The following is a 23,752-nucleotide window of genomic DNA, read 5'->3' as shown; positions in this document are numbered from 1 at the left end:
CTTGAACACAACCTTCAAGACAAATTATATGCCAACGTATGGCCCCCGTTGATGGGGTCCTCAATATAGCCAGGTTGAAACTCAAATAGTTCTAGGTTTCATATTTCAGTTCTAAAATTATGCGGTATCAAAATCAATTAATCATATCCATAATAAGATTATATATCGTCATAATATTCCAAAATAACATATTCTGTAATAATATATACTATGCATCAAATTCATGCATCATGAATAATACCACCCAAAAGTTATGAATATAATAATTTTATAATTGCTGATAAATTTAGAAAAAGTGAAACATTACTTACCTTAGAAATGCAATCCATTTAACAGATCCAATTATAAAAAAAAAATTAAATTCTAACACCCTCATAGGCTGACCAAGCGAGAGTGCCCAACACTCCGGTTGGTCCGATCAAAGTGAAATTCATCGAATCATGCTCGAACTAGGGCACAGATAGTTCAACAAGAATTAGGACGATCAAATCTAACAGTGTTTGGCAAGGGCCAGGGTGGGAGCTAACACGTCGTCCGACGATCCTAGATCAGGGCCATTCACCAGGGTCAATTCAAAATCACTGTGAAGAGTCCTACTGGATCCACTATCCTAGAGAGAGTAGAGAGAGAAAGTCCAAGTAGAGAGAGAAACAAGAGAGAAAAGAAAGAGAAGAGGAGAGAGAAAGAAGAGAGACTATCTTCTTTTTTCCCAAAATATGGGGAGTTCGTCTATCCCTTTCCTCTTCGATCAGATCCAAGGGCAGTCGTAGTGGCCAGCCCCGACAACGGCAGGAGACAGCAAGGCAGGCTCCGCCAACCTCGGCGCCCGACAGCGATGAACTCAGAAGAAGGGGCCGAAATAGCGCACGCTGGTTCAAACAGTTTTCTGGCGATTCACATGCCCAAATCAGGGTGGTTCAGGGCTAAAATACCAGGAGAGAGAAGTCCTACCTTGATCTGGCAAGATGGTCCAGCAGCTCCTTCTGGCGACAAATCGAGGAAGAAGATCAAAGGAGCTTGGGATCAGTGGATCAATCTCGGGTGAACTCGAAGGAGAAGGGGATCTTTAAATAGATGATCCCGGCCTTATCCAGTCGGTCTTTGGATTGCGATGAACTTTCGATCTTCATCGCGATCGGAGAGGAAGAAGATTCCGGCCAAAGTCTTCCTCCCGATTGCCCTCACGTGCATCGCACGTGCAGCCCAAGGCCAAAATGGCTAGGCCGGTCAAGTGGACTAGGCATAGTCCCTGGATTTCACACCTATTGTAATAGAATGGATGTTGATTAAGGAAGAAATGAATGAAGATTTTATTTTTTTATCCTTTTGTCGTGATTCTGCAGAGGAGGTGTGAAACCTTCAAACCTTCGGTGTGCTTCCTAGATTCTAAAGTGAGTCCAGTGCTCTCCTTTTTCTTCCCTTTACCCTTGTTTCATTTCCTTCTCTCTCTTTTGGTCATAACCTGCCTTTCTCTCAATTGTACTTGATCAAAACATAATTTTATTTTCCATTGATCTTGCATGTCATATGCATATCAGGTGTTTCCTAGGACAATTTCAGCAAGCTCTCAATTTCAATTGTTCATTATCCTAGATCACTTAAAATTGCGATGCAACCCTAGATTATCATTGACAACCAAATTACATCCTCTCTCTCTCATACACACACATCTGCACACTGTTAATTTCCTTTTTATAAACAAAAATATCGTCGTTATCCAAAACTCGATTTTAGGTCAACATATGGAATCCATCGTAAGAACTGCTAAGTCATTGTTCCTACAACTCATAACCATTCCTAAACCCTAGATTACCATTGACAACAAAATTACATCCTCTCTTTCTCTCATACACAGACTTCTACACATTGTTAATTTATTTCCTAAACAAAAATGACACCATTATCCAAAACTAGATTTTAGGTTAATAAGAACTGCTAAATCACTGTCCCTAGAATGCATCCCTAAACCCTACGTTTGATGTAGAAGCTTCTCCAGTTCCTTTAATCCACCATTTTTGTGTTCTCTTTTCTAATAGCAGATAGCCAGTGGTTTATTTCATTGAAACCTTGGATATTATAGTTCTTAGGGTCCACTATTGCAGATATGCATAACATCCTATCAGTCCTGAGTACAATTCAATCAAATTATCCTGACCTAGTATTACTCTGGTAAATTATGGCCTCAAAAAATCTAATAAATACTCCAACATATGGTTTTAAATGGTCAAAGGAGAAAATTGGAGGGAGAGGAAATGCGAGAAAGGGCTATGATTTGAACTGAAATGGAATAGACTATTAAAGGTGGATGTTCACGAGTGGCTTAAAACTTATTCCACAAAATTTCAAAGAGTACCAACCATTCGGATCTAAGGTGGAAGATCATAATGAAGCATACTCAAATAATGACATAAGTGCCAAAAATGTTATTTAGCATTACATTTACTAATATGATAAAAATGAAAATAAAAAATTATGCAACACCAATTTTGTCATCCTTGAAAGAACATAAGAAATTTTTTTTGAATTTGTTTGATCTGAAAACTTCTTAGAAGCATAATATAGAAGTTTAGGCCAAGTTCCAATACTTGATATGTACCCATCCATCCCAATTATCCCAGATCAGACCGGTGAGATGTCCGTCTTGGGATTGGTTTGGGACTCTAGTACTGGGAAACCTAGGTCATCTCGATAGGTACCAACTGGTACAATCCAGGTCAATGACAGCACTAGCCTATAACCCTAGGTACCAACTAGGTTGCATCATACAAAGGTTCCAACTTCCAAGCCTCTTCTTTTTCTTGTTTGTTTTGCACATGATAGGAGGGGGGAGAGAGCTCTTTTCCTCCCTTGGACCCAATGAGACCATCCTGATCTTTTTGTGGAACAACATGCCCCACATATTGATACTCAGGATGGTGGATGTCCTATTTCATCCACGTCCATTTCTTGACTCGTCTAGTCCTAATACTTGAGATAAGGATTCCTACACTCGAGATGGGACACCGTCCTGACATTTGAGATAGTGAGATGCCCCGCCACCCCACCTTACAAAAGAGACCCTTCAACCTACTCCAATCCAAATTAAAATCCATTAATCTATCACCTCATTTTGTCCTTTCTTTTTCATTTTTTGGTTGAAAATCAAAAGAACAGAAAAATAATTATTGGGTATGTTCATTTTTCATTTTGTCCTTTCTTTTTCATTTTTTGACATGTTGTAAGTCTGGCATCAACCTACAATCCCATGTTTTATGGGCTATGCATTTTACATAATTATGTTACTTTCAGAATAAAATTACAAATAAAAGTAGTTTTGGAACAAATGTTTTGGATAAGTTAAGAAGTCAGCTTGAACCAAAGTCTGAGACTCGAGTCGACTCCAGAGTATCACGAGTCGACTCCAAGCGTATCAAGTTCACTGGCACGGGCTCGAGTCGACTCCAGATCTGTACGAGTCGACTCCGACTGAGAACAGACAGAAGAACAGAAAGCTTCAACTCAGAACCTGTCAACGAGTCGACTCCCAAAGTGCGCGAGTCGACTCCGATGTTCACCGAGTCGACTCCAGGATAGTAAGAGTCGACTCCAAGAGGAACACAAAGAAAAAGTCAGAGAGCAGTTTTCGGGTCTGAGATTCGAGTCGACTCCAGTGAAACGCGAGTCGACTCCGATGGATGGCAAGTCGACTCCAAAGAAGGTGAGAGTCGACTCTCAGAGGAACACAAAAAAAAGTCAGAGAGCAATTTTCGGACTCTGAGATTCGAGTCGACTCCCGCAATATGCGAGTCGACTCCAAGACTCCGCGACCATCAACAGACAGAAGACCAAGTTACTGCCTCTGAGATTCGAGTCGACTCCCAGACAGCTCGAGTCGACTCCAAGACAGCTTCACATCAAAAAGGCAGAAGACCAAGTTTCGGAAACTGAGAGCCGAGTCGACTCCAAGACTGGACGAGCCAAAAGACAGAGAATCGGGAGTTCGGGCTCTGAGATTCGAGTCGACTCCCAGGATAGTCGAGTCGACTCGAGTGGATCAAATTCAAAATTGGATCCACGGACTTCAGTGGATGAGCCGACTCCGAAATTGCCAAGTCAGCTCCAGAAGTTGGCGAGTCGACTCCAGGTCAAGACGAGTCGACTTCCAGTCGTGAAGGCAACTTTAATTCAAATTTGGAACAGTTGCCGAGTCGACTCCGGAAAAGCTTGAGTCGACTCCCGCTACAGTCGAGTCGACTCCTGATCGCGCGAGTCGACTCTAACCCACCAACGGACACATTGTCAGGCTGCGCAGAGTGTGCAGAACGGGCAGAAAAAGCTCTCTAACGGCTAGTTTCCGTGGGGGTTGGTTTAAATAGCCACAGAAGACTGTAGCAAGGCAGAGAACAACCATTCCACTCCAAGTAATCAAGCTTTCAATCTCTGCAACTTGTTCTTCAACGAAAAAGAGGGAAGAGCAGCATTAACTGCATCCACCTACTTCTTCCCAACATTGAAAGAACCTTCTCCTGCATTCAAGTCGACTACACATTCAAGAGGAGACCCGAAGTTCAAGAAGCCCTTCCTCTTCTCCAACTTAAAAGCGTTTGAGGGCTCTTAACTTCGTTATTGTTCATATTGCCATTTATCTGCTTTTGAGAAGCTGTATTTTTCTGTTTGTCTCTTTTATCTCCACCTTTGTCTTTGCTTGGTTCAATCGGGGCATTGAATCAAGAGTATTGAGGTTGGTTGGTGAGCCGAGTGTAAAACCAACGTGTAAGGGTTCGATTGTGATCCCGGAAAAACAATCGGGGTTGGTTCTAGTCGGTGAGCCTGGGAAAACCGACCGAGTTCGTTGTGAGCTCGTAAAACAACAAGTTTGGTTGTGAGCTTGGAAAACAACCGGCTGTAATCCAAGGAGTTATAGTAAATTCCCAAGAGAGACTTGGGGAGTGGACGTAGGAGCAAGGGTTAGCTCCGAACCACTATAAAAGCTTTGTGTTTGTGATTGCTTGTCTCTTACCATTACTCTCATTTCATACACATCACAGCAACTAATTAATCATCTTGTAAAAAGCATTAATTAGTCACCCACAAACGCTTTAATAGTTAAAATTATTTTAAAACCCAATTCACCCCCCCTCTTGGGTTGTCTATCTGGGCAACAAGTGGTATCAGAGCATAAACTCTTCCACCCAAGAGTAAAAGATCAAAATGACAACCCCATTTGGATCTTCCCACATTGAGGGTCAGTCCACCCAAAGACCCCCATTCTTTAATGGATCCGACTACTCATATTGGAAGGCTAGGATGAGAATATTCATCCAAGCCCAAGACTATGAGATGTGGACCATTGTAGTAAATGGCCCATACATCCCATCCATATATGTAGAGGGTGTCACGGTACCCAAACTAGAAAAGGATTGGGATGAACATGACATGAGGAAGGCACAACTAAACTCTAAAGCTATGAATGTGCTTTATTGTGCCTTAGATAGAAATGAATTTAATAGGGTCTCTACTTGCAATTCTGCAAAAGAGATTTGGGACAGACTTGAAGTGACCCATGAGGGCACGAATCAAGTCAAAGAATCCAAAATAAATATTTTGGTTCATAAATATGAACTATTTAAAATGGATTCTAATGAAACAATTACATGCATGTTTACTAGGTTTACTAACATTGTCAATGGCCTAAAAAGCCTTGGCAAGAACTATACTAACAGTGAGCTTGTCAGGAAAATCCTTCGGTGTCTACCAAGGTCATGGGAAGCTAAAGTGACCGCAATCCAAGAAGCCAAGGACCTGAACAAATTACCACTTGAGGAGCTTCTTGGATCCCTAATGACGCACGAGCTAACCATGAAACAACACAACGAGGAAGAGTCCTCCCATAAGAAAAAGGTAATAGCTCTTAAAATCTACTTCATCTAACAAGGACTTATCTTGCAGTAGCAGCAGTGAAGAAGAAGAACATGAGGATGATGATGGTGAGGCACTTCTTGTGCGCAAATTCAGAAAATTCATCAACCACAAGAAGTCCTATCATCAAAGGAGAGGCCCCTCAAATTCCTACCGCAAGGACAAAGGTAAGGAAAGGGAAAATGAGGGGATTGGCTGTTACGAGTGCAAGAAGCCGGGTCACATAAGAGCTGAGTGCCCTTTACTGAAGAAGGGGAGCAAGTACAAGAAGAAGAAGGCTCTTGTCACGACACTATCCGACTCAGACTCATCATCCTCTTCATCGGATGAGGAACAAGAGGAAAAGGCCAATTTCTGCTTCATGGCCAATGGAAATGAGGTAACGCTCGAATCGCCTTTAGATTTTACTTTTGATGAGCTTTATGATGCCTTTAATGAACTAATGATTGAATATAAGGCTATAAATGTTAAAAACAGAGAATTAAAAGTAACTAACCAAACTTATATCCGTAAGTATGATTCATTAGTTAAGGATAAGGATTTAATCACCAAAGAAAGTATAGACCTTAAGACAAGCAACCAACTTTTAACTCAAAAGACTAATACCTTAACTAAGGATAATGAAAAACTAACTAAGGAACTCTCAGAACTTAAAAACCATAAACAAATCTTAAACAAGGATCTCACAAAAGAACTAAATGATCTAAAGGCAGAAAATCAAACACTAACCAAAGAACTTAACAAATACAAACCCTTAGTTGAAAAATTTACATATAGCTCAGAAAAATTGAATATGATACTAAATAGTCAACGAGCAGTATTTAATAAAGCGGGTTTAGGATATCAACCAAGAAATAAACAAAAACTTCTTAGTAACTTCTTTGTTAAAGCTGGGGAAAGTAAAACTAAGAAAATAACCTGCTTTTGTTGTGGAACTATAGGTCATAAAGCAAATGTGTGTAATTTTAGAAAAGGTAAAACAAAAAGGAAAATTAAAAGGGTATGGGTTCCAAAAGGAACCAACTTGACTAACCATGAAGGACCCAAGAAAACTTGGGTACCTAAGATGACATGATTTGCTTGTGTAGGAGTGTCTTGCAGCCAAGGCCAACAAAAACTGCTGGTATTTGGATAGTGGCTGCTCAAGACACATGACGGGTGATAAGGATCAATTTTTCACCCTTGAAGCTAAGAAGGGAGGTGCTGTGATTTTTGGAGACAACAACCAAGGTCACATCATTGGTATTGGTAAAGTTCAAATCACCCCTTCTACTTTTATTGATAATGTTAGATATGTTGATGGTCTTAAGCAGAACTTGTTAAGCATTAGTCAATTATGTGATAAAGGATATGATGTTATGTTTAAACCATCACTATGCATTATAACAAACCCTAATGACAATAGTTTAGTCTTTAAAGGAATTAGACGTGGAAATGTGTATGTTGTAGACCTTGAAGATCTTGCAAAACATAACCAATGTTTAGTTGTTAATGAAACTAAAGATAATGATGCTAGTTGGTTATGGCACCGTAAGTTAGGTCATGCAAGCATGGACACAATAACTAAACTAGTTAAAAGAGATTCCGTGATAGGTTTGCCAAAATTAAAATTTGAAAAGAACAAAATATGTGAAGCATGTCAATTTGGCAAACAATCTAGGAACTCATTTAAATCCATAAAATGTGTCTCTACCTCTAGACCTCTAGAATTATTACTGTTACGGGGGAACTTAGCCACCATGCCCCACGTGACCGGCACGCGCGCCCAGAAAGACTACGGCAGCCCCTTGATCCAGCAATCCGACCCCGAGTCGGGCATCTTCGGCTCCGCAGCCCGACCCCGAGTCGGCTGCCCCTTGATCCAGCAATCCGACCCCGAGTCGGACATCTTCGTCTCCGCAGCCCGACCCCGAGTCGGTCATCTCTCGACAACGACAGGCTATTCCCCAGAGGCACGCCGCGGCCCTCTGCTCCACTACACCCAGCAACGGTCGTATCCGGCGCTGCTCCACGATCCCCTGTAACAGCCGTACAAAGCGGAGCTCCACTACGCCCTGTCATAGCCGTACCCAGCGCTGCCCCACGACGCCCTGTAACGGCCATGTCAGTGGCAGCTCCATCGTGCTACACGATGACCAACCCCCCAAAAGGACCCCCCAGCCTGGTATATATGCGGCTGGGGGGAGAAGGGGGAGGGTAAGCAAGAACTTCCAGAGCATTCTCTTACTTGCTACTATTATCTCTCCCTCTCCTCCAATCTCCTCTGACTTGATCGTCGGAGGGCCCCCACTACCCCAGTGGTGGTGCGAGGCTTGCTTGCAGGTTTCCCAGTGGAAGGTGGAGCGCGATCAACACCAACCAAGGCAACTCAAACGGAACCCCGTTCACACCGCTGTGCCAATCGTTCTCGGTTTGGACCACCAGCAACAGTTGGCGCTAGAGGAAGGGCCCGAATCTCAGAGCGATCGTAATGGCACGGCGAGGTGGTCGTGGAGCTTCCAATGCCTCCGGTCGCGGGGCCTCTCGCGCCTCCGGCCGGGAGGCCGCTGCGTCTCCAACACATTTTCAGCAACACTCCACCGTTCCACCCCCCATTCAGATGGTCGAAGCTGCTCAGTTCGACCAGTTAGCCCAGCAGGTTCGCACCCTCGCGGAGGCAGTGCAGAACCTGCAGGGTGTGATGTCTCGGGCGCCGCAGCGGGCCCAGGAGCCGCCGCTCCCTGAGCGCTCACCTGTCCTCCTCAACCCGCGCTCCTTCCTCTCCCATGGGGAGGAGCGCCGGCGCGAGGAAGATTCTCGAGCACGGTCCATTCTGCCGGGACCTTCCCATCGGAGCTGCGCGGGGTACGAGAGGCGGGCCCGGGCGCGTTCCCAGACCCCCCAGTCCTCAAGGAACCCGCGCTCCAGTCGGTCCCCCTCTCGGTGCTCCTTGTCTCCCACCCACCGGTCGCGCTCCCTAGACCGGCGGGTGGACGATCTCCACCGACAACTCCAGGTCCTGAAGGGCCACTCTAAAGATCCCTTCGCCGACTTGGAGATCTCCTCCCAGCCGGCGCTTGCCTCGAGGATCCTGCGGACCCCGAATCCGCCGGGGTTTAAAATGCCGGCGATCGAGCCCTATGACGGGGCGGCGGACCCGCGGAATCACGTCGAGAGTTTCAGGACCCTTATGCTCCTCCACGGAGCATCAGATCCTCTCCTCTGCAAGGCCTTCCCGGCGACCCTCCGTGGCCCGGCAAGGGCGTGGTTCGCCGGCTTGGAGGCTAACTCAATCCAGTCCTTCGACCAGTTTACTCGCCTCTTCATCACCCATTTCGCCGTCAGTAGCCGGCGGCGACTGGTCTCCGACTCCCTCTTTGATGTCCGGCAAAACGAGGGAGAAAGCTTGCGGGATTATCTTACCCGCTTCAACAAGGCTACGCTGGAAGTCCGGAACCTGAGCCAGGAAGTGGCTCTTTCAGCCCTGAAGCGTGGCTTCCGAAAGGGCAGACTCACCTTCTCCCTGGACAAACGCCTGCCGCGGAGCTTCCCGGAGCTGTTGTCCCGGGCGAACCAGTATGCGGACGCCGAGGAGGCGGCCGCCCACCGGAGCAAGGAGGCCGCCGAGATCCCTCCAAAGCTCGGGAAGAAAAGGCGAAAAGAGGCACGCCAGAGGAGGAGCCCGACACCTCAACGTCGGCGCAGGAGCCCGTCGCCGGCGAGGAACCACGGCGCCCTACGCCCTCGTTCTCCACCCCGACGTTTCAACCGGTACACTCCTCTCCTGACTCCCCGGGCCCAGATCCTCATGGAAATCAAGGAGCGGGAGGACCTCCCGGTCCCGAGACAGATGAAGAAGATTCCTAGGAGGAGGCCCTCTCGGGCGTACTGTGAGTACCACCGGGACCACGGCCACGACACCGAAGACTGCTTCCAGCTTCGGGACGAGATCGAGGCTCTCATCCGCCGAGGGCGTCTCGGTCGATATGTGAACGACCGACGTCCCCCCGCAGACCCGCGTCCGGCCGATCCGGCCCCTCAGGAGCCTCGGGAGCAGAATCGACCCGTCGCGGGCGTGATCCACACTATCACTGGGGGCTGCCCCCGGCCCGAGAGGAACGCAGGGGGCTCGACTGAAGCGTCAGGGGCAGCCGTCGCAAAGAGGCAGAGGGTCGGTAATGTAATCACTTTTTGTGATGAAGATGTAAAGGGGGTTCAGACCCCCCACGATGACGCCATGGTGATCTCCCTCACTATGGCAAACTATGATGTAAGGCGTGTTCTTGTGGATAGTGGAAGCTCAGCTGATATTTTGTTTTACGAGGCCTTCCAAAAGATGAGCTTGTCCAGACAATTGTTGCACAAAACATCCACCCCCCTCATAGGATTCACTGGTGACGCTATCTCGGCCGAAGGTGTCGTTGAGCTGCCTGTGACTGCGGGCGTTGCACCCGCAGAAGCCACGGTGCGGCTCGGGTTCTTGGTCGTCCGTGTTCCCTCGGCCTACAACGCTATCCTCGGACGACCCGGACTGAACGCCCTTCGCGCGGTGGTCTCTACGTACCACTTGCTCATGCGGTTCCCCACGGCGGCCGGGATTGGAGAGGTCCGAGGTGACCAACCGACCGCAAGGCAATGTTTCCTAGCAACTCTCAAAGGGAAGAAGCCCGTAGAAGCCTTAAGCGTCGAGTCCCTCGACGCCAGAGACGAGGTGGCCTTGCGGCACGGGGAGCCGGCCGAGGGTGTGATCGAAGTTCCCCTCGAGGAAGGTCGCCCGGACAGGACGATCCGGGTCGGCGCCAATCTCGACCTGGGAGCTCGGGCCCGGTTGATGGAATTCCTCCGAGCCAATGTCGATGTGTTTGCCTGGTCGGCGGCCGATGTACCTGGGATCGACCCGGAGGTCATTTCTCACGCCCTCAACGTCGACCCGACCCACCGACCGGTAAAACAGAAGAAGAGACACTGTGCCCCGGATCGGATCCGAGTGGTCGACCAGGAGGTAGACAAACTCTTGGAGGCAGGATTCATAAGGGAGATCAGCTACCCCGAATGGCTGGCAAATGTCGTACTTGTCCGGAAGGCGAGCGGAAAGTGGAGGATGTGCGTCGACTACACCGACCTGAACAAGGCATGCCCCAAGGATAGCTTTCCGCGTCCGCGGATAGACCAACTGGTCGACGCGACTTCCGGATATCAGCTGCTGTCTTTCATGGACGCCTTCTCCGGCTACAACCAGATAATGATGGCTCCACAGGACGAGGAGAAAACTGCCTTTATAACAGACCGGGGGCTGTACTGTTACAAGGTAATGCCCTTCGGTCTGAAGAATGCTGGCGCCACTTACCAGCGCCTCGTTAACAAAATCTTCAAAGAGCAAATCGGCCGGAACATGGAGGTGTACGTGGACGATATGCTGGTGAAGAGCCGCCATGCAGACCAGCACATCGCGGATCTGGAGGAGACTTTCGCCACCTTGCGGAAGTTTCACATGAAGCTGAACCCAGCGAAGTGCGCCTTTGGCGCTTCGGCCGGGAGGTTCCTCGGTTTCATTGTCAACCAGCGGGGGATCGAAGCCAACCCGGACAAAATCAAGGCCATCCAAGATATGTCCCCTCCGACCAAAGTGAAGGAGGTTCAGGAGCTCGCTGGGAGGGTCGCCGCGCTCGGACGATTTGTGGCAAAATCGGCCGAACGCTGCCAACCTTTCTTCAAGGTGTTGAAACGCCCGAAAGACTTCCGCTGGACGGCCGAATGTCAAGCAGCATTCGACCAGCTCAAGGAATACTTGGCGTCTCCTCCCCTGCTGTCCAAGCCGCAAGAAGGGGAAATGTTCTACCTCTATCTGGCGGTCTCCCCAACTGCAGTCAGTGCGGTACTGGTTCGGAAAGAGGCAAAGCTCCAGAAGCCTGTGTACTACATCAGCCGGGTCCTACGGGATGCCGAGACGCGGTATATGAAGGCTGAAAAGATCGCCTTCGCGCTGCTGACCGCGACCAGGAGGCTTCGCCCCTATTTCCAGGCCCATTCTGTCACCCTCTTGACCGATCAACCGCTGCGGCAGATCCTCAGCAATCCAGAGAATGCGGGACGGCTGGTGAAGTGGGCAATAGAACTTGGTGAGTTCGACATCCGCTACCAGCCCCGACCCGCCATCAAGGCCCAGGCGCTCGCGGATTTCCTCGCTGAGTGCACGGTGCAGGAGGCGGAACCTAGGTCGCCGGAAACACCCAGCCTCGACCTCCCGATTTGGACGCTTCACATCGATGGGTCGTCGAACCCCGAAGGTGGAGGGGCCGGGCTGGTCCTTACCAGTCCAGATGGAGTGATAGCCGAGTATGCCTTGAGGTTCGAATTTTCAGTGACCAACAACGAGGCGGAGTACGAGGCCCTAGTCACGGGACTCAAACTCACCAAGGAGCTCGGCATCCGGCGCCTGAAGGTCTTCACCGACTCCCAGCTGGTGGTCGGGCAGGTCCGTGGGGAGTTCGAAGCCCGGAACCCGACCATGCAGAATTACGTCCGGAAGGTGCAAGCACTCATTCCCGACCTCGGCAGTGTCGACATCCAGCAGGTCCCAAGAAGTGAAAATGCCAGGGCCGACAGGTTGTCCCGCTTAGTGAGCGCAGACGCGCACAACTTGTCGAGGGCGATCTACCTGGAGACCCTGGATGCCCCGAGCATCGGCGAGGCTGGAGCGGTGATGGCGATTGATCCGGAGCCGTCTTGGATGGACCCGCTTGTCGCCTACCTCGCCGAAGGGATCCTCCCTGAAGACGAAGATCAAGCTCGGCGACTTGTTATGAAGTCCGCCCACTACGTACTCTATGAAGGGAGGCTGTATCGGACCTCGTTCACCGCCCCCCTCTTAAAGTGCCTCCGCCCCTCGGAAGCGACCTACGTCCTCGGCGAAGTCCACGAAGGCGTTTGCGGATCGCACTTGGGGGCTAGGTCCTTGGCGCACAAGATCATGAGGCAAGGCTATTATTGGCCTACCTTGTTGGAGGACTCAAAGGATCATGTACGGAAATGCGACGCCTGCCAGCGCCACGCCAACGTCCAGAGAGTCCCTTCTGTCCCCTTGGCGCCAATCACTGCACCCTGGCCCTTCGCCCAGTGGGGAATGGATATCCTCGGACCATTCTCCGTCGCTTCAGCTCAGCGAAAATTTTTGATTGTTGCAATCGACTACTTCACCAAGTGGGTGGAGGCAGAGCCGCTGGCCACTATCACGGAGGCGCAAGTCCGAAAGTTCGTGAAGAAGAACATCATTGTCCGATTTGGGGTACCTCGGGTCCTCATCTCGGATAATGGTCGACAGTTCGACAACAAGCATTTCCGTGACTTCTGCGAGGAGTTTGGGATCGAGCATCGGTTCACATCTGTGTCGCATCCCCAAACCAACGGCGAGGCCGAGGTCACAAATCGGACAATCCTCCAAGGAATCAAAGCGCGAATCGGTCGGACGGGGCAAGCTTGGGTCGAAGAACTCGAGAACGTCCTTTGGGCGTATCGGACCACGCATCGGACCCCTACCGGGGAGACGCCTTTCAGCCTAACCTATGGCACGGAAGCCGTTGTCCCCGTGGAGCTCGGACTCCCCTCACCTCGGGTGGCCGCGCACCGACCCGAGGCCAATTCGGAGCAACTCCGAGGGAACCTGGATCTCTTGGAAGAAGCAAGGGAAATGGCGCAGGTTCGGATGGCGATGTATCAGCGGAGGGTGGCCCGATATTACAACTCCAAGGTCCGACCGAAGCTTTTCAGAATCGGAGATCTGGTGCTAAGGCGAGCTAAAGCATCTCAACCTGCGGAAGGTGGGAAGCTAGCGCCAAATTGGGAAGGCCCGTATAGGGTTCGCTGGGTAAACCGACCTGGCTCCTACCAGTTGGAGGCCCTAGATGGTCGAGAAATTCCAAGGAGCTGGAATTCCGCTAACCTGCGGATGTATTACCAGTAGAACGACAATGCCAGAAAGACAGTTCAAAAATGTATAACACTTTTCATTTCAATAATTTCTGGTTACAATGGCGTGCTCGTGTGATTACAAGGAATTCTCAGAGGGGAATTAGGGCGTAAAGAAAGTAAAGAAGAGGTGGAGACTCCGAGGAGCTGAAGATCTGGGATCCCGAAACCTCCATCCGAAGCGGCTGCAATCCCGCCGGGAGTGGGTGCTTCCAACCGGAGGCGCCATCGGCGTCTCACGAAGAAGACGAAGAGCCGGCGCGGATGAAGAAGAACTGGACGAAGGAGAAGTCCACACTGCTCCTACCCAGAGGCGCCATCCACGCCTCACGAAAAAGACGAGGAGCCGCCGCAGACGAAGCTCCCGCTGCCTCCAGGGGAACGCCACCTCCAAGGGATATTCCGGTCCTCCCCAGTGTTAGGGGAGAGAAGGAATACATGGGAGAAGAGCATATGGAGGCGCGGTCCCGGATCAAGCGCCTGGTGCGGAGCTCAATCGGGAGGCCGAACTTCAAGGAGGGGAGACGTGATCCCGGATGAAACGCCTAGAGCGGAGTTCCGCCGGGGAGAACCTCCTTGTTGATCCCAGATGAAACGGCTAGTTGGCGGAAGCCGCGAAGGGCGCGTCTCCCGTTCCTTCGGTAGGGGTCTCTCAACCATGCGCCGGAGAGGAGGCCCACGATCCATGGCAACCTGAACAGCTCCGGCTTGGCAGGCTTCATCGCACCTGCACCTATATTTATAGCCAAACTGCGGCCCCCCGGTCGTTCCGATGCGGGTGGCTCCAATAAATGTGGGCGCATTGAATCCGGAGCCGATCCGGCTCTCGAGGCGTATCTTCCCGCGATTTCCTAAGCGTCATTCTCCTTAATCGCATTCTTTGTGCAGGACACTCCGGGTGGCCTGTACCCCTAGGTCCGCGTATCTCCGCTTGCGCCCCAGGCCGCATCCGCCTCGAAGAACGCGCGTATCGCGGCCACTTAACTGACACTCCTCGCAAGCAGCAACTGGCGATCCGATTTCCCAGGTAACCCCTTAATTAGCATTTAATGCCCATCTGGTGTTCCCCAGGCGACGCTTGGAGAGGAGGAGAAACACGATCGCAGCTGGCCATGGAGAAATTCCGTCGGGCGGCAAGCGACAGGCGCACGACCAGCGAGCGGAATTTCCCGAGGCTCGGCCCTCGGATGCCAGGCTAACCCGACGATCATCCCGGGAGCAGACTAGCCTGAAGCCCCGACCGGTCGCCTCGGCTTGCGCCAGCCTTGGCCGACCAACGAGCGGAATCTCCTGAGGCACGGCCCTCGGATGCCAGGCTAACCCGATGATCATCCCGGGAGCAGACTAGCCTGAAGCCCCGACCGGTCGCCTCGGCTTGCGCCAGCCTTGGCTGACCAACGAGCGGAATTTTCCGAGGCTCGGCCCTCGAATGCCAGGCTAACCCGATGATCATCCCAGGAGCAGACTAGCCTGAAGCCCCGACCGGTCGCCTCGGCTTGCGCCAGCCTTGGCCGACCAACGAGCGGAATTTCCCGAGGCACGGCCCTCGGATGCCAGGCTAACCCGACGATCATCCCGGGAGCAGACTAGCCTGAAGCCCCGACCGGTCGCCTCGGCTTGCGCCAGCCTTGGCCGACCAACGAGCGAAATTTTCCGAGGCTCGGCCCTCGGATGCCAGGCTAACCCGACGATCATCCCGGGAGCAGACTAGCCTGAAGCCCCGACCGGTCGCCTCGGCTTGCGCCAGCCTTGGCCGACCAACGAGCGGAATCTCCTGAGGCCTGACGACCCTCAGATGCCAGGCTAACCCGATGATCATCCCGGGAGCAAACTAGCCTGAAGCCCCGACCGGTCGCCTCGGCTTGCGCCAGCCTTGGCCGACCAACGAGCGGAATCTCCCGAGGCTCGGCCCTCGGATGCCAGGCTAACCCGATGATCATCCCGGGAGCAGACTAGCCTGAAGCCCCGACCGGTCGCCTCGGCTTGCGCCAGCCTTGGCCGACCAACGAGCGGAAGCTCCTGAGGCCTGACGACCCTCAGATGCCAGGCTAACCCGATGATCATCCCGGGAGCAGACTAGCCTGAAGCCCCGACCGGTCGCCTCGGCTTGCGCCAGCCTTGGCCGACCAACGAGCGGAATCTCCCAAGGCTCGGCCCTCGGATGCCAGGCTAACCCGATGATCATCCCGGGAGCAGACTAGCCTGAAGCCCCGACCGGTCGCCTCGGCTTGCGCCAGCCTTGGCCGACTAACGAGCGGAATTTCCTGAGGACTAACCCTCGGATGCCTGGCCGAGCGCCCGAAGAATTTCAAGAGTCGGGAGTCAGTGAGACGCTATCAAGAGTTAAAAAGAAGAAGGACGAAAGTGAAATGAAGAAACTCTATTTGCATTAACTTTCATTGTTTCAGGGCCGAGACCCATACAACTTGGCAAAACGCCAACACACAAAGAAAAGAACAAAAATACAGAAGGTCAGCTTGGAGGAACCCCCGGGTCGAGAACGTCGGGCGCGTCCGCAGGGGGTAGGGAGACGGTTGGAGAAGCAGCAGGCAATGGCGCCGGAGGGGAGTCGAGAAGGGAGATCCCACTCAGGTCAATTTCGGGGTACTTAGCCGACACCCTTGCCAGGCCTTCCTCGAAGCCTAAGACAAAGGAGTCGGACCCCGCGTCCGACATGTCACGGACGAACTCGTCGGACTGACGATAGGCCTGTACCGCCTCCGACATATCACGGGTGAACTCGGCGGACTGACGATAAGCCTGTACCGCCTGACGCCCGATCTCCGCACCCTTCTCGGCCAGCGCCGCCTCTGCCCGCTCCATAATCTGAGCCTTCGCCTCCAAGACCTTCGCCACAATCCGGTCATCCGCCTCGGAGGAGACCCTCAGCAGATCAGCCTGAGCCTCCTTGTGCTTCGCCTCGGCAGCAATGCGAGCAGCCTCAGCCTCCTCCAGGCGCGAATGAAGCTCCTGGTCGCTCGCGCGGAACTTCTCCAAGGCCGACTCCAATTCGCCCAGCTTGGCTTCAAGAGACCGGGTTCGGTTGCGGGCGCTGTCGGCAGACCGCTGGGCCTTCTCCCACCTCTCCCGGTAGTCGGCAGCCTTCCGGGACTGCTTCTCGGCCCGCTCCTCCGCCTTCTTGATCTCGCCCTCGAGACCCGAGGCAACCTTGAGTTGCTCCTGAGCCTCCAACAGTTGCTTCTCGAGGGTGGCGAAGCCGAGTGCCCGCTCTTCGGCCACCCGGAGCCTCATCTCGAGGTCCCTGGTCGTCCTCCCCGCCGCAGCCTGACCTCCCTCCTCTACTGCCTTCAGTTGGCTCTCGGCCCTCGCCAGAAGCCTCGCCTGTTCCTCGTAGCACTCCTCCAGGCGGATCATGTACTGGGCGAGCTAAGAGATAGGAAAAAACGAGGGCGTCAGGCGGGGATCAACAGAGCCTATAAATGATGAAAGCGACCAAAAGAACACTCACCGACATGAGACAGACGCAGCTGGCAGCCCCAATGTCAGGGACCCTCATCTCCCGGACCTGCCTGCGGTCCTTCTCCAGCAGCACCGTCTCGATGAGGTTTCGGGCGCCGGCGAAAGTGAAGGCCGACCCCGACTTCTCCCCGGAGTCGGACGGTGGTTCTGCAGCCTTACCCTTACCCATCGCTTGGGGAAGAGTCATGCTGACCATGCTCGGGGCGGGGACCGCCCCTGGAATTGACAGGGTCCCGCTCGGCCGGGGCCTCGGCGCGTCCCTCCTCGTATCATCCGGAGCCGACCGAGTCAAAGGCTGGGCTGGGGACCGATCACGTCCGACCCGTCCATCTCGGCCGCGCCCGGGTGATGCCTCCGGAGAAACGGTAGTCTCGGCATCGAAGGACTGATACAGCGTCAACTCCCGGTCCGCGCCCGCGGCGTCCCCCTGATCGGTGGGTCCGGACCCGTCTGTCGGCGTCGGAGTCGCCTGCCGGCGGGACTTCTTCGCCGGTGGGGCCCCGCTCGGAGGAGCTCGTTTCTTCCTCCGGACTGCTTCCAGTAGGGACGTCCTACCAACAGCCGTTGCCTTGTCCGACCGCATGACGTCGTCGATCTCTGCAAAAAGGACGAGGTGGTCGGAGGTTGAGAAACTGAAGGAAAGAACGAGACGAAAGAGGAGAAAAGAGCTAAAAAAGAAATGGTGGCGGGCTCACGGTCAGTGGGGACCGAGCTCAGACCAACGTTCACCAAGGTATCCTCGGAAATAAGGCAAGCCACCGAGGGGAGCCGGCCCTCGGCAACCAACCCCTTCAAGACGGCGACGCCATCGGATTCCTCCCTCGACAACCTCGATAGGCCAATCGGGGACTTCATCGGCGTCTCCCAGGTTGCCCTGATTCCCCAAGAGGGATCTACGTCAATGAAAAAGAAACGCTCCTTCCAGCCGTGAATGGAGGAAGGAGCCTCCTTGACGAGGCCGCACCCTCGCCGCGCCGCAAAGCACCACCACCCTTTGTCCTGGGGGTGGCCGCTCAGGCCGTAGCATTCCCAAAAGACATTCAGGGTGGCGGAAACCTCGTGCATGCGGCAGAGAACCTGGAAGGCCGTCAGAGCGCGCCATGAGTTCGGCACCAGTTGCGTCGGCGCCACTCTTAAACCCCGAAGCACCTGCACAACTAAGTCCGAGGGGGGAAAGCGAAACCCAGCCTGAAGAATGCCCTCATTGATGGCGACCTTCCCTGGAGGAGGATGGGACATCCTCTCCTCAGGCCCCGGGAGCGTAACATTGCAGGCCTCGGGAAGGTGGTATCGAGCCACGAACCTATCTAGGTCTTCAGCGACCAGCTCCGACTTAATGCGGTCTGCTCTCACTTCGCCCCTCCCTAATGGCCAGTGAATCTACGGTCAGGACGGGGTCAAGAAGGGGGAAAGGACCGGAACGACTGGAGTACCCTAATACAAAAGGAGAAAGTATGGAGAGCCTTAAATTGAAGAATGGGGCAACTCACCGGAAGAGAAGGAAGAACGGCTCCGAGAGCGTCAAAGGAGGAGCAAGCGAACAGTCCGACGGCAATGACGGCAGCGATGTCTATAAAGAGAAAGGCGGACGGAGGAGGGCCCCCGGTTAAATAGGCGGAAAGGTGGGTGACGCCTCGGTGACGCCAGAGGACGCCTGGCTGCCGAAGGGTCGCTCGCGCCCCAAAGGCGAATCGACGCCATTAAGGAAGGATATCCGCCGAAATCCTCAGACTGCCAGGTCAGCAACAACCGCCATACGCCATAAAGAAGGCGGGGAGCTCGAAGCGCACGCGCCCCTCCGAGGGATGGCGGCAATCACGAAGCATCACTCCCTTCACCCGTTCCCCTTCTGGTTCCAGGCTCGGAAGTGGGGGGCTACTGTTACGGGGGAACTTAGCCACCATGCCCCACGTGACCGGCACGCGCGCCCAGGAAGACTACGGCAGCCCCTTGATCCAGCAATCCGACCCCGAGTCGGGCATCTTCGGCTCCGCAGCCCGACCCCGAGTCGGCTGCCCCTTGATCCAGCAATCCGACCCCGAGTCGGACATCTTCGTCTCCGCAGCCCGACCCCGAGTTGGTCATCTCTCGACAACGACAGGCTATTCCCCAGAGGCACGCCGCGGCCCTCTGCTCCACTACACCCAGCAACGGTCGTATCCGGCGCTGCTCCACGATCCCCTGTAACAGCCGTACAAAGCGGAGCTCCACTACGCCCTGTCATAGCCGTACCCAGCGCTGCCCCACGACGCCCTGTAACGGCCATGTCAGTGGCAGCTCCATCGTGCTACACGATGACCAACCCCCCAAAAGGACCCCCCAGCCTGGTATATATGCGGCTGGGGGGAGAAGGGGGAGGGTAAGCAAGAACTTCCAGAGCATTCTCTTACTTGCTACTATTATCTCTCCCTCTCCTCCAATCTCCTCTGACTTGATCGTCGGAGGGCCCCCACTACCCCAGTGGTGGTGCGAGGCTTGCTTGCAGGTTTCCCAGTGGAAGGTGGAGCGCGATCAACACCAACCAAGGCAACTCAAACGGAACCCCGTTCACACCGCTGTGCCAATCGTTCTCGGTTTGGACCACCAGCAACAATTACACATGGACCTATTCGGACCAACTAGAACAACAAGCCTAGGTGGAAATAAATATGGTCTAGTTATTGTAGATGATTATTCTAGGTACACTTGGGTTATGTTCTTAGCACATAAAGATCAAGCCTTTTCAGTATTTAAAAAGTTTCATAAGGAAGTAACCAATGCTAGAGATACTTCAGTAATAGCCATTAGAAGTGACCATGGTACCGAATTTGAAAATCAGTTATTCAATGAGTTTTGTAGTAAAAAGGGAATAACTCATAATTTTTCTGCACCTAGGACACCACAACAAAATGGAGTTGTGGAGAGGAAAAATAGAACTCTAGAGGAAATGGCTAGAACTATGTTATGTGAAAGTAACCTCCCTAAGTACTTTTGGAAATCAATGGAAATCAATAAAAAGATAAACTCTTAAAACACACAAATTCGTTCTTAGTGGATTCGGTACCTCGAGGCTCATTATCTCTCTTTTGGGGCTCCTAATGGAGTAATCTCCAGAATCTATTCAAGGGATATTCGGAGATTAGCTGAATCCTACTCAAGAACAAATTGACAGATTTTCCCTCTAAAAACCAAAAAAATTCAGTTCAAAAACTTCAAAGCATTAAAAGAAAATTCAAAGAATCAAAACATAGTAGAATACATATGTTGAGGGGGAGAATCTGAATTTTAATCAAGCAAAATCATTAATGACATATAAGCCAAACAATTGATTGTATAATATGAAGGCTTATATAATTCCAAATGAAAGGGGGAGCTTTAACTCCGAAATTTATTGTTTCACTCCTTTCAAGCTTGGATAAATTGAATTACCAGACATTTGAATTCATTTATGGATTTTATTTCATTGTTTATTGTGCAATTCACTTTACATATACTCAGTGTTTTGCCATCATCAAAAAGGGGGAGATTGTGGAGTGATTGATTAAAACCCTATTTGATTTTGATGAGATCAAAGCAATTGAGTATATTTCTTGTTTACTAATGAATTCAATTAAGTGTTTCAGTGAAAATCTTGTCTAAGTGTCTCAAGACTTGGTTCATAATTTTTGGATAAGTTAAGAAGTCAGCTTGAACCAAAGTCTGAGACTCGAGTCGACTTCAGAGTATCACGAGTCGACTCCAAGCGTATCAAGTTCACTGGCACGGGCTCGAGTCGACTCCAGATCTGTACGAGTCGACTCCGACTGAGAACAGACAGAAGAACAGAAAGTTTCAACTCAGAACCTGTCAACGAGTCGACTCCCAAAGTGCGCGAGTCGACTCCGATGTTCACCGAGTCGACTCCAGGATAGTAAGAGTCGACTCCAAGAGGAACACAAAGAAAAAGTCAGAGAGCAGTTTTCGGGTCTGAGATTCGAGTCGACTCCAGTGAAACGCGAGTCGACTCCGATGGATGGCAAGTCGACTCCAAAGAAGGTGAGAGTCGACTCTCAGAGGAACACAAGAAAAAGTCAGAGAGCAATTTTCGGACTCTGAGATTCGAGTCGACTCCCGCAATATGCGAGTCGACTCCAAGACTCCGCGACCATCAACAGACAGAAGACCAAGTTACTGCCTCTGAGATTCGAGTCGACTCCCAGACAGCTCGAGTCGACTCCAAGACAGCTTCACATCAAAAAGGCAGAAGACCAAGTTTCGGAAACTGAGAGCCGAGTCGACTCCGAGGAAGTTCGAGTCGACTCCAAGACTGGACGAGCCAAAAGACAGAGAATCGGGAGTTCGGGCTCTGAGATTCGAGTCGACTCCCAGGATAGTCGAGTCGACTCGAGTGGATCAAATTCAAAATTGGATCCACGGACTTCAGTGGATGAGCCGACTCCGAAATTGCCAAGTCAGCTCCAGAAGTTGGCGAGTCGACTCCAGGTCAAGACGAGTCGACTCCCAGTCGTGAAGGCAACTTTAATTCAAATTTGGAACAGTTGCCGAGTCGACTCCGGAAAAGCTTGAGTCGACTCCCGCTACAGTCGAGTCGACTCCTGATCGCGCGAGTCGACTCTAACCCACCAACGGACACATTGTCAGGCTGCGCAGAGTGTGCAGAACGCGCAGAAAAAGCTCTCTAACGGCTAGTTTCCGTGGGGGTTGGTTTAAATAGCCACAAAAGACTGTAGCAAGGCAGAGAACAACCATTCCACTCCAAGTAATCAAGCTTTCAATCTCTGCAACTTGTTCTTCAACGAAAAAGAGGGAAGAGCAGCATTAACTGCATCCACCTACTTCTTCCCAACATTGAAAGAGCCTTCTCCTGCATTCAAGTCGACTACACATTCAAGAGGAGACCCGAAGTTCAAGAAGCCCTTCCTCTTCTCCAACTTAAAAGCGTTTGAGGGCTCTTAACTTCGTTATTGTTCATATTGCCATTTATCTGCTTTTGAGAAGCTGTATTTTTCTGTTTGTCTCTTTTATCTACACCTTTATCTTTGCTTGGTTCAATCGGGGCATTGAATCAAGAGTATTGAGGTTGGTTGGTGAGCCGAGTGTAAAACCAACGTGTAAGGGTTCGATTGTGATCCCGGGAAAACAATCGGGGTTGGTTCTAGTCGGTGAGCCTGGGAAAACCGACCGAGTTCGTTGTGAGCTCGTAAAACAACAAGTTTGGTTGTGAGCTTGGAAAACAACCGGCTGTAATCCAAGGGGTTATAGTGAATTCCCAAGAGAGACTTGGGGAGTGGACGTAGGAGCAAGGGTTAGCTCCGAACCACTATAAAAGCTTTGTGTTTGTGATTGCTTGTCTCTTACCATTACTCTCATTTCATACACATCACAGCAACTAATTAATCATCTTGTAAAAAGCATTAATTAGTCACCCACAAACGCTTTAATAGTTAAAATTATTTTAAAACCCAATTCACCCCCCCCCCTCTTGGGTTGTCTATCTGGGCAACAAAATGATATAATGCTTGAATTACAGATGCACACATTCCATAATATTGTTAGAATTGCATCATTTTTGGGTATGTTCGGAAGCACCCAAACCTGTGCTCTAACTTGGCATATCTTAAAATTAATCAAACCAAAATGCCTTAGTTTGAGTTAGTTAATATACAAGTAGGGCTTAAGGAGAATCTGCGAAAGCCCCCAACCAAATTTGATTATCAAAAATTGTACAAGTTTTAAATTAATTTTTGAACATGAATTAATTTAAAATGATAACAAATAAAATCAATCTTAAAAATTTAGAGCAGGTATAGATACTTGGGAGTCATGAGATATTAGCATGAGTTTCAGTAATTATCTAAATGAATCCTATTATTGCATGTATACCCATATATATCTCAAATTACAGGAATACCCTCGTAATTTGAAATTTACATGTATATGCTTATAAATTATTCTTTTTGCCTGTATAAATACCATTATAAATTGTTTCTTTCTACATGTATACTGCTAACTCAATAAAGCTAAACATGCAAAAAGAATTAATTTATAAGGATATACACGCAAATAGTAAATTTACAAGGGTATAGACACAAAAAGAAATGATTTATAAGGGTGTATATGTAAATAGTAAATTTACAAGGATATACATACAATTTCATATATTCATAGGGGTATACATGCAAAAGGAATAATTTAAAATGGTATCCATGCAAATAGTAACTTTGTGAGGGTATATGCAAATTTTCAAATATTTATAAGGTTTTACATGCAAAAAACCCAATTCCTTAACCTTGTTTGAACTGAAAAAAATGCCTCTGAAATGTTTGCAATATGTCCTCATAGGTCTTGAGGAGGGGACAAAGGACCAGTTGAATCCCATAACAGAGTGCCATGGATAAGCAATCCTTCACTGTAATGGCTAGAACTATATAAGTCATGGATCTGCAGACTC

General features: G+C 50.7%; 2 protein-coding genes across 4 annotated transcripts in view; both read right to left on the bottom strand.

The window, feature by feature from the left end:
• LOC103697491 (aspartic proteinase 36-like) overlaps nucleotides 1–23,752 on the bottom strand; it is a 64,952-nt gene that overhangs the window by 7,511 nt on the left and 33,689 nt on the right. The gene's annotated exons all lie outside the window — the stretch shown is intronic.
• On the bottom strand, nucleotides 16,178–18,047 carry LOC149753698 (uncharacterized). The gene is made up of 2 exons (XM_089930092.1): nucleotides 17,312–18,047; nucleotides 16,178–17,229 (listed from the first exon to the last, which is right to left on the bottom strand). Exons 1-2 carry the CDS (start codon nucleotides 17,903–17,905, stop codon nucleotides 16,315–16,317), a joined length of 1,509 nt encoding a protein of 502 aa, XP_089786218.1. The 5' UTR covers nucleotides 17,906–18,047; the 3' UTR covers nucleotides 16,178–16,314.

This window comes from Phoenix dactylifera, chromosome 4 (assembly GCF_051530095.1).
Source record: "Phoenix dactylifera cultivar Ajwa chromosome 4, Ajwa_hap1_PhDact_Kaust_v1.1, whole genome shotgun sequence".
Classification (NCBI taxonomy): domain Eukaryota; kingdom Viridiplantae; phylum Streptophyta; class Magnoliopsida; order Arecales; family Arecaceae; genus Phoenix; species Phoenix dactylifera.
This window is presented reverse-complemented; position numbering and strand designations above follow the sequence as displayed.

Coding starts and splice junctions, on each gene's coding strand:
- LOC149753698 (XM_089930092.1), bottom strand. CDS start 17,905: ATGCGGTCGGACAAGGCAACGGCTGTTGGTAGGACGTCCCTACTGGAA. Junction 17,230..17,311: donor GCTGCGTCTGTCTCATGTCG/GTGAGTGTTCTT, acceptor CCTATCTCTTAG/CTCGCCCAGTACATGATCCG.